Raw genomic sequence first — 10,624 nt, 5'->3', positions numbered from 1 at the left:
GCCCCCGGGCACCCGTCCCTTCCGCGCGGAAGCATCTCTTGACTGGGTGAATATCGCACTTTTGGGATATTCCTCGCCCACACACAGGCCCAGGGAGATGGGCACTTGTGCATACGCAGGCCCGTAGAGACAGGCAGGCGTGAGCAGGCGCACACACGTCCACGCAGACACAGGCATGCGTGCACACCCCCTACACAGACACAGACGTATGGATAAGGTCCCTGTCATGTCCCCATCTGCCCCACGGTTACCTGATAAAGGCTCCAGTACCTGGATTACATGCCAGTGATTTCCCACCTCAGGGGCAGCAACTGAAGTAGTCTACCAAAGAGAAAACCTCTCTTAACTCCTTAGTCCGGTAGGTGCCACCTTGTCCTGACTTCATAGGAACAAAAGCTGACTGCCTGTCTCCTGTCAAAGAGGACCCATTTTCTGTTGCCTCCATTTCATTGTAGATATCTCTGCCCCATTATCTCCCTCTCCATGGTAAAGATCTTTCTGCCACTCACCTGCTAACTGATCTTCCAGCCACTCCTGGCCCTCTCCTATGAAAAATTAAGTAGCAAATGCCACCACCCAAGACAAATATACTTCAGTTTTGCTACAGTAACATGCCCACTAACCTTGAGCAGTAACTCACTTCAAGTAAATGTAACCAGGGATAGCCAAGAGGCCTGTCACTAGTTGAGGCCAGCAGGGAAGATCAGCATATTAGAAACTAACTCAGGGGTTTTCAGCCTTCTTTAGTCTGAGTACCCCCAGCGGCTGGATGCAGAGTAGGGAGTGGGTGGCACGCAGCCAAACACAGAGCGGGGAGGCAGGGATGGTGCGCAGGGCAGGCAGGGATAGAGCGCCACCGCCACCTCCCAGGAGCAGGACTGGGGCGGAACAGGAGCCGTGGCACCCCTCTGCAGGGCAGGGAAGTTTGCATGCTGCCCTGGCCCTGGCCCTGGCCCTGGCCCTAGCCCTAGCCCTGGCCTTGGGAGGCAGCAGTGCTCCATCTCTGCCCACCTGCGCATACCCCCTAGAACCATTCCAGTTACCCCCAGGGGTATGCATAACCCTGGCTGACAACTCGTGGACTAACTAACTAACATATATAGCACAAGCTTTTGTGACCTTGAATTCAGAGTAGTTTTTGCTTGATAAATATCTTATTTAGTTAGCCTACAGGGTGCATCTCTTACACACCCTCTGCCTCATTTCATATTAACATGGCGAACCCTCTCTCACTAGTTGATGACACAAACCTTGATAAAATAAAACACTTCTATCTGGTTTGAAATTATGTGTAGTTTGATATTTACCCTTAAAAAAATAAACCTGGTATGTATAATATAGAACAGATAGCTAGGCTAAGGACAGCCGTTATACACGAACTGGATTAAGTGATCAGAAATTGGTTTAAAGTTGTAACAGAACAATAGTCCAGTGACATAAATTACTTTAAAAATGGCAAAAAACAGTCTATGACAAACCTGGTTGGATGTAGTATCAGACTTAACTGATTTAGATCAGACCAGTTTATGGTTCTTCTGTCCCAGATCCCCTCCCGATTCAAGTTAACTCTCAGTCCTCCAGCATCCCAGGACATTTTGTAGTACTGTACTGTCTGCCCTGCCATTCTGCTCCATAGTCAGAGTCATATCACTGCTGTGGCTGACAGAAAAGAGGGTAGGGGGGAAAAACCCTAGCACTAGACCCCAGCTGCAATCTGCCTGGTGGTGGTGAGGGGAGAAGGGAAGGTCTCAGAGATTTGTGTGTGTCCTCCCCATTGCCCCCTCCCTGGTCGAACAGAGATTTGGGAGAGGTGGGGCAAGCCTCTGAGGGCTTACCTTTCCACCCCCACCATGCAGATCCCAGATGGGGTTGCCAGGGTGGGGGTTTAAACCTCCCCATGCATGTACTCAGCCCTCTGGGCTGGGCTGGGCTCGGCCCTTGCCACCCCTTTTGCCCCCTTCTGCTTGAGTACCCAGCGGGGGGATACCTCTGAGGGTTTCCCTCGCAACTTCCCTCCCTTCCTTTCTGCAGTGGCTGGCAGGTTGGGAGGTGTGCTTTTTCACCCCCCAGCTAGTGGTATGGGCCACTGCAGGCATCTGGTTGCCTTTGCGGTTTCAAAAATGAATGTCTGTTCAATTGCTTATTGGTTCAATCTATGCAGTTTAGACTAAGCTTCAAAGATTGACTCAATTCAGCCTCTGGTTTTTTGACTGTTTGTCTGTAGCCCTAGTGTCCTAGAGCTATAAAGCAAATATCACTGGTTTATAGGGGTGCACCAATAGCAATTTTAGGGGCAGATACCGATGGCCGATATGCCTCCTTAAATATCAGCTGATAAGCTGATAAGTGTGTTGTGGTAAAATGGGAGGACAGGGAGGGAAGGGATGTGGGGGGGCACATCAATGTCCCCTGCGGTGAGGGAGGGAGTGGAGCTGGGTTAGGCACTGCCCAGCCAGGGCGGGCGTGAGCCACAGCTCTTCTGGGGGGCACAGGAAAGGGTGGGGGGCAGCTCCTGCCACTTGTCTGTTCATCTGGATCTGTTCATCAGGATAAATTTTATTAAAGTTTTTTGATAGATTTTAATAGAAATTGCACCAATTAAAGATAGACTTTTTAAAAATACCTTTAAAAGCAGATTTGGGGGATGTTCAGAAATTCTTCTGTTACTTCAAATATTTACTTGGAACTAGAGGGGTTTCTTATGACTCTGCAGTTGTGTAGGGCAGGGGTGAGTAAAATACAGCCAGTGAGCTAGATCCAGCCCACCAAGGGATTTTATGTCTGCCCACCTGGCCCAGGCATGGGGGACAGCCTGAGCTGTGGGGTGTGTAGCCAGTCCCACTGCCCCTGGGTGCGCAGTGGAGCTGAGGTAGTACAGTGATCAGATTCCGATTCCCAGCAGCCCCAGTGGTGGCTCCTTCTGGCTGCTGCCACTAGTGTTGCTGCTGGTCCCAGTTCTGGTGCCTTTGCACCCCAGACCCATGTCTGGGGGTGCTGCTTCTCACCCACCCACTACCCCATCCCATCCATTCAGCCAAGCATGCCTTGCCCATGTAGGTACAAGGCTTGTCTCCATGGAGACCCTGGGGCTGCGGTCAGGATGGCCTGGGGGTGATAGCACGGGGCTGGGCCCCAGGGCAAAGCCACTCCAGAAGTTTTGGTGAGATGTTGTGGCTGGAGGTGGGGGTGCTGGTCCAGCCCAGGGAGGGTACTGGAGGGGTGCTGGTCCAGCCTGGCCCAGGGTAACTGGGTGGGTGGGGCTGCAGGGAAGGGCCAGGGTACTGATCCAGCTCACAACAGCTCACCAAAACTCTCCGGCCTAAATAATTGCCCACCCCTTGTCTAGGGTATAAAAAAAATCCATAGTTATTTCACACGCTAATTATACAAAGCTGAAAAACCCTTTTTTCATTTTTTCCTCATAAATTGTACTAAAGACTTTTCCCCCAGCACAGTGGTTCTGTAGTTTTCAAGGAGTAGTAGAGAGGCTACCAGGTTCGAATTTTGACCTGTTCTTATGTCTGTAAAGTTCACTTAAGTCCTCCTTCAAATTGTGCAGTGCTTCTGTTGCTTATGCTTATTCTTTTAATAGCAATATAAAACAATTAAAAGGATCCTTACTATTGTGGTTTTCCTGTTAAAACACTTAAGGTCCAGATCTTGCAAACACTTAGACTCACCCTTATCTTTACTTATATAGTCAATCCAGTTGTCTTCCCATGTTTATTTGTCTAAGTCTTTTCCTCTTCCCTTACGTGCAAGTATGCATTGAAATCTTGAACATGGTTTCCTTACTTGTTCCAATCCTGAAAATGCTTATGTACAGTTTAAACCTGTTCAGATGTATGCGTATGTGCATAAATGTTTATGGGATTTGAGGCAATAATTAAAGCCAAATTTAAGTGAGCCTTTTTTCTTCAAATAAGAGAAGTAAAAAAAGATTTATTTTCTTACTGCTCCATTGCTTGCCTTAACAAGTTGAATGCCAGTATATAAATAATCTAGCTGAAAGTTGCTTCTTGGGCCTGGGAGCCATCTCATACTATATTTCTAAACCAGTGTACTTCTTGTCTTAAAAATTTAGTTTTGATGCCACCACCCTGTGTGTAGCCTGCTGTTATCTTGACTGCATTCCCTAAACTATTATTTAGTTATGAGGTATGTGTAGAGTTTATGCTGAAAGGAAGGGAAATCATTTATTATTACAAATATTTACCAATAAGTTTAAGGGATTTTTTCTGTTTCACAGATTTATAGATGTTAGGGGCTGGAAGGGACCTCGAGATAATCAGGTCCAGCCCCCTTGGGCAAGCAACCCTTCCACAGATAAGTTTGGTTTTAAATCAGAGTAATAAATCCACACTGTTCTTCCTTCTTCATTTAATGATCTTGTTTCTCAAGGACTGAGATTTTAAAAAATGGATAATTTGCCATCCTTTCCAAATACCAATGAAGCACTCTTTGTATTCTTTTTGATTTCTGATGCACCAGAACACTTAATTTTAAGCACATGAAAAGTTGAAGGCATGTGATTAAAGTTAAGCACATGCTTATGTATTTTGCTGAATCAGTGGCCGAGCAAATTATTAAGAAATCTGTTAGTGCAGCCTGGCTTAAAAAAAATCTGCTGGATCAAAGCAAACTGTTGTTTCTTGAGTCATTTAGCTCTGCCACACACAATGCAAAATGTTGCAAAGCAATTGTGGCACCAAACAGCACTACAGCCATCAAGGCACCAAACTTTTGGACTTGGTCTGGCCTTTAGTTTCTGCCTCTATGGTCTAAAGCTGGGGAGGAAGGTCTGGGCAGCCTCAACTCCTCCATGCTCCTGCCTAGGCATGCATGTCGAAGGTCCCAGTGACCACTCATGTATACACCGTGATCCAGAAGGGTCAACAATAGCCTACTGCTAGGACTGCTTGTTGGATTTGTAGCTTCATATGTAAAAGCATTAATTGAAATTTAGTTTTTATACAGTTTTAACATAATACATATGCAAGTATATGTGGTTTCAATTAAAACAAAAAGGACATTGCTCATAATTTCAGGAGTATACTTCTCATTAGTAAACACACCACCCCTTCCATAACAAACCTGTGCAGGAAGAATAGATTCAGAAAAAATTGAGCCAATTTAATGTGATTTTGTTTGGATTTAAAATAATTTTAAAAATATTTACATGTTCCTAATAATACTTCAAAGTCACCCTTGATGATCACCCATCCTCAGTGATCAGGATGGGGTCGGAAAAGGGAGAAACTGAGGTGCTCTGGGTAAGAATGCAAGTGGGGTGTGGGGAAAGGGACTTGATAGTGTGCGTCTACTACAGACCGCCTCACCGGGGGACGAGCTGGACCGGGAATTCTCAGGTCAGCTCATGGAGGCAGTAAAGTCAAGGGATGTGGTTGTCATGGGTGACCTGAACTACCCAAACATCTGCTGGGAGGAGCAGTCAGCCAGGTCTGCCCGCTCACATAGGTTCCTAGCCAGGATACAGGGCCAGGAGGTGCATGGGAAATGCCTTGCTGGACTTGGTCCTTGCCACAGGTGACAGCCTGGTGAGGGGTCTGCAGGTACTCGACTACCTGGGCAACAGTGATCATTGCCTGCTGGAATTTACTATACAGTGCAGGGTGGTGAAAGCAAGCAGCAAGGCAGAGGTCCTCAACTTCAGGAGGGCTGACTTCTGTAAGCTAAGAAAGTTAGTAGGAGAGGCATTGGGGTCTCAGAGCTTCAATGAGATGGGAGTCCAAGACGGGTGGGTGTTCCTCAAGGAGATGAAAGGGAGTTGGTCCCAATGCACACCAAGCAGGGCAGAAGTGCTAAGAAGCCCCCATGGCTCGGCAAAGGCATCCAGGGATGCCTGAGGGCAAAAAAGGAGGTGTACAAGCAGAGGAAGCAAAGGGCCATCACCAAGCAGGATTACACCTCCGTTGTTCGGGACTGCAGGGAGGCTGTTAGGAAGGTCAAGGCAGAGATGGCTAGCAACCAGAATTAAGAATAATAAAAAGTCCTTTTTCAAATACATAGGAAGTAAGAAGAAGGCACCAGGTAATATGGGGCACCTACAGGATAGGCTTGGCAATCTGGTGATTGTGGCAAATCAAAAAGCTGACCTCTTTAATGAATTCTTTGCCTCCATATTCCTGAATAGGGACCAGGACATCTGCCCCACTAGAACTGTGGACAGACCCTGGGGAGGCACTGCTATGTCTAGGGTCAGGGATGACCTAGTTAGGGAACTTAACTAATTCTGGGAACTTAACTAACTCCAGGAACTTACTGGAGGGGCTGGACACGTTTAAAGCAGTAGGTCCAAATGGTTTTCACCCAAGGATGCTGAGGGAATTGGCGGAGGTCATAGTGTGACCCCTGGCATGGCTCTATGAGCGCTTGTGGGGCACTGGCCAGGTACCAGAGGATTGGAAAAGGGCCAATGTGGTCCCCATTTACAAGAAGGGGAGAAAAGAGGACCCCAGCAATTATAGGCTAGTCAGTCTTACCTCACTCCTTGGGAAGACCAAAGAGCACATCTCCAAGGGTCCAGCAGGGGAAGTAAAGCTCAGGGGCAACCAACATGGGTTCACTGAGGGCAGGTCCTGCCTGACTAACCTGATTTCTTTTTATGATCAGATCACAAAGTGCCTGGACAAGGGTGTCGGGGTGGTTGTCACCTGGACTTTCAGAAGGTCTTTGACATGGTTTCCCACCACATTCTCTTAAAAAACATGGTGACTGTGGCATTGATGGCTACACAGTCAGATGGGTGGGAAACTGGCTAGATGGTCGCACCCAGAGAGTGGTGGTGGACAGGTCGTTTTCGACCTGGAGGGATGTGGGCAGTGGAGTCCCATAGGGCTTGGTTCTGAGGCCCGTACTGTTCAACATCTTTATCAGCGATCTGGATGTGGGTGTGGAAAACACACTGTTCAAATTCACTGATGACACCAAGTTGTGGGGCGAGGTGGGCACGCTGGAGGGGAGAGACAGAATCCAGCTAGATCTAGACAGGTTGCAGAGGTGGGCAGATGAGAATAGGATGGAGTTCAATGCAGATGAGTGCAAGGTACTGCATCTAGGAAGAAGGAACCAGCAACACACCTATAGGTTGGGGAACACCCTTCTTGTCAACACAGTGGCAAAAAGGGATCCTGGAGTCATTGTTGACTCCAGGATGAACATGAGCCACCAATGCAAGGAAGCGGCCAGTAAGTCTAACCACACCTTGTCATGCATCTACCGATGTATCACAAGCAGGTCCAGGGAGGCAATCCTTCCCCTTTATGCAGCATTGGTCAGGCCACAGTTGGAGTACTGCATCCAGTTCTGGGTGTCGCACTTCAAGAGGGATGTGGCTAGCATTGAGAGGGTCCAGAGGAAGGCCACTCGCATGGTCAAGGGGCAGCAAGGCAGGCCCTACAAAGGGAGGCTAAAGGGCCTGAACCTATTCAGCCTCCACAAGAGAAGGCTGGGAGGGGATCTGGTGGCCATTTACGAACTCACCAGGGGGGAACCAGCAGGAATTGGGGGGAAGCTCTGTTCCCCCGCACACCACCTGAGATAACAAAGAATAATGGCCACAAATTGTTAGAGGGAAGGTTCAGGCTGGACATCAGGAGACATTACTTTATGGTTAGGGCTGCCGGGCTCTGGAATGGGCTTCCAAGTGAGGTGGTGCTCTCTCCTACCTTGGGGGGTCTTCAAGAGGAGGCTGGACAGATATTTGGCTGAGGTGATATGAGTCCAGCACCCGTCCCTGGCTGGGGCAGAGGTCAGACCTGATGATCTGTTTAGATCCCTTCCAACCGTAAGTACTATGACGGTGATACTATTGATACTGTTAACTTTTTTGTGCAACTGAGGCAAAGAAACTAAACTGGCCACTTTCACTGAGTACTGTTTTATTTCAGCATCTGAGAATGCTGATGAATATGAAAATGAGCAAAATATTTTTTTTGTAATTTGAGAGACATATCAATCATATTACCTCTCTTATCCCCATTTTTTTAATAATTCTAATTTTGGTTATATGTTGCTTGCCAACATTGTTTTAATCCTACTATTTTTTTTTCTTTTTTTGTGTGGTTGCTACAAGGAAGGAAGGAAGAGGAGGGGTTGGTGAAAACTGGAATCTATAAAGCAAAGATGAGGACAGGAATTAGCCCATATGCCTTTGTAGTCATCTTCATTACTTCTGTCATTTACACCCTAGCCTATTCCAAACTGTTGTCATATGAGATGCATTTTGATGTCAGGGTGAGATTTAAGTATTCTTAAAATATATATAAAATTCTTAAATATATCTTTAGTTAGATATTCTATTTATATCTATATGTATATATATATAACAGGGAACCCTTGCTATTTGCGAATATGCTGTTTGCTGATTCGAATGTTTGTGGTGCACCACACCAACTAGGCAGGTTGGGTGAGTGCCGCTGCGGCTCCCTCTGGCGCTGCACTGAGCTCCTGCCTCTGCAGTTAAGCCAGGCATGGAGTGCCGCAAGAGACGGGGAGGGAAGGGCAGAGCCGAGCAGGAGGAGAGTGAGCACCAGGGAGGGGGGTGGCGACAGCATCTTCTCCCCTGGAAGCAGTCGCGGTCAGTCCCCAGGTGCTGTGGGGGAGCCCCACGTTTCCAGCCTCTCCCAAGGGGCAATCAGGAGGTAGCTGTAGGGTCTGACAGGAAGCCATGTCAGTATTCGCAGATTTCGCCATTTGCGGGGATCTGCAGAACAGATCCCCCATGAATGGCGAGGGTCTCCTATATATTTCTCTCTCTCTCTCTCTCTCTCTCTAAAATATATCCCAAACTTACACAAGTGACTTAAAAAAAAAATTAAAGGACAAAACAATCCAGAATGTAAATCTGATTTTTTTTCTCTTAAGCTTGCTATATTGTGCTTTGGTATTCCATCTAGTATTTCCCAAAGGGTGCAATGATATACTTAACTCTACCTTTTTTGCCTTAGCCCCTGTCAAGTTTTCTGTGAACTCAACATTACATACATAAAATAGAGGATTTACAAAGGGTACATGAGTATATTTATCCTCATAGTAAGACAGAATTGGGAATGGCCCCACATTCACCTTGCTTCTGACAAGATTTCTTATACCTTTTAACCTCCGTGACTTTGTAAAATAAAACTTCCCTGTCACTTACCTCAAATGTCATGAGTTTTTATTAAGAGCTGAATTCCCACACTTGAACAAAACATCCTCTCTCAGAATTGAAGAGCCTAGGTCTTAAACAAAAATAGAAGTGAGACACTTGGTAAGTTTGGGTGGAGTTGCCAGTAGAGAAGAAACAAGACTTCCGTTTGTCTCATCATGTCAGAACAACTGCGAAGAGCTAGTCAATTTGTGCCAATATTATAGTTTGGTATAACTGAAGCAATGTACTTTAAATGGCTAATCCAGGTCAGGAACTCAGGCTAACCTATAGCAACTGGTAACTTTGAAAAGAAGGGCCCCACAGTTTGGCTTCCAGCTCTGAAAAGGGGGCTCAGCAATACCTTACCACTCTGGAAATACAGGAAGTTGATTGGTCAACTTAGGTCGAGGCAAAGGATGATGAGAAGGCCTTTCCATCAACAGGATATGAATTGTGTGAATGGGTGCCGGTGAGATGTATACTATTTTTAAATACACTTCCTGCAAATTCTTTTGAACTTCCTCTCTCTTGATCATTCCTGACAAAGCCATGAGGATGTTGGCCTTAAAATCTATGTATTTTCATGTGTTTATATAGGTTTTTCTAACTTTCAGTGGGACTGATCTTGGGCTTTCTTCTTTTGTACCTAGGGAGTGTGGTAAAGCAAACAATTGTGAATCACGAGCTGGGTTCTGTTGTGAGCTGGGTCACATACTTGTTCTGTGAGTGTGAACAAAACTGGGTGAGATTCACAAAGGAACCCAAGGACCCAAATGGCAGTTGAATGGAATTTAGGCATCTAAATCCAAGAGGGCAATTAATAGAAGCTGTCCTAACCGATTTAGGGACCTGAAACCCCCAGAGATCCTTAGGTTTTCCAGCAAAAACAGATGTAGGTACCTGATTCTGAAGTTCAGCTCTTGTCTCTTTTCACTAAGCCTCGAGTTTACACAAATACATTGCTGTGATGACAGTCCATACTTTAGAGCCTGATTCTGAAGGGTACTCAGTACCTTTCAACTCGTACTCAATTCCCAGGGTGTTATTAATGTCCAGCAATTTGCTGAAGACTACATTTCCAAAGGGAAGCTTGGAAAAGGAGAATTGCTGGGATCAAGGCCTCCTTTGTCTAGGTACCTAGCAGGTTTCTGACCTTGTAATTTGTAATAGGAACGTGATCTAGCAGGAGTGCACCGATAGAGATTTGTGGGGCCGATACGATAGCCGATTTTTTTTTTTTTTTTTTTTTAAAGGAGGCATATCAGACAATACTGATCCAATTTCTGATATGTAGCTCTTCAGCTTGAAGAGCTGCATCCAACTGGTGAGTCTGGTGTGGTGGAAGGGGTGGGAGTTGGGGGACAGATGCAGATAAAGGCTTTTACACTGAGGGAGGGAATGGGGCTGAGGCAGGTGCTGACCAGCCGGGACAGGGAGGGCCATGGGACAGAGCTACAAGCGGTTGGGGGGGGG

The 10,624-nt window shown here is 46.6% G+C and overlaps 1 protein-coding gene across 1 annotated transcript in view; it reads left to right on the top strand.

The window, feature by feature from the left end:
• The window catches only part of EHD4 (EH domain containing 4), a 55,023-nt gene that overhangs the window by 321 nt on the left and 44,078 nt on the right, over positions 1 to 10,624 (top strand). The window contains exon 2 of the mRNA XM_019519062.1: positions 6,514 to 6,523. Within this exon, the coding sequence (XP_019374607.1) occupies positions 6,514 to 6,523 (10 nt within the window). The remainder of the gene's footprint in view (positions 1 to 6,513; positions 6,524 to 10,624) is intronic.

This window comes from Gavialis gangeticus, unplaced genomic scaffold (genome assembly GCF_001723915.1).
Source record: "Gavialis gangeticus isolate Ggan-Ray unplaced genomic scaffold, GavGan_comp1, whole genome shotgun sequence".
Classification (NCBI taxonomy): Eukaryota; Metazoa; Chordata; order Crocodylia; family Gavialidae; genus Gavialis; species Gavialis gangeticus.
The sequence above is the reverse complement of the archived record's forward strand: the minus strand, read 5'-3'. Positions and strand labels throughout refer to the sequence as shown.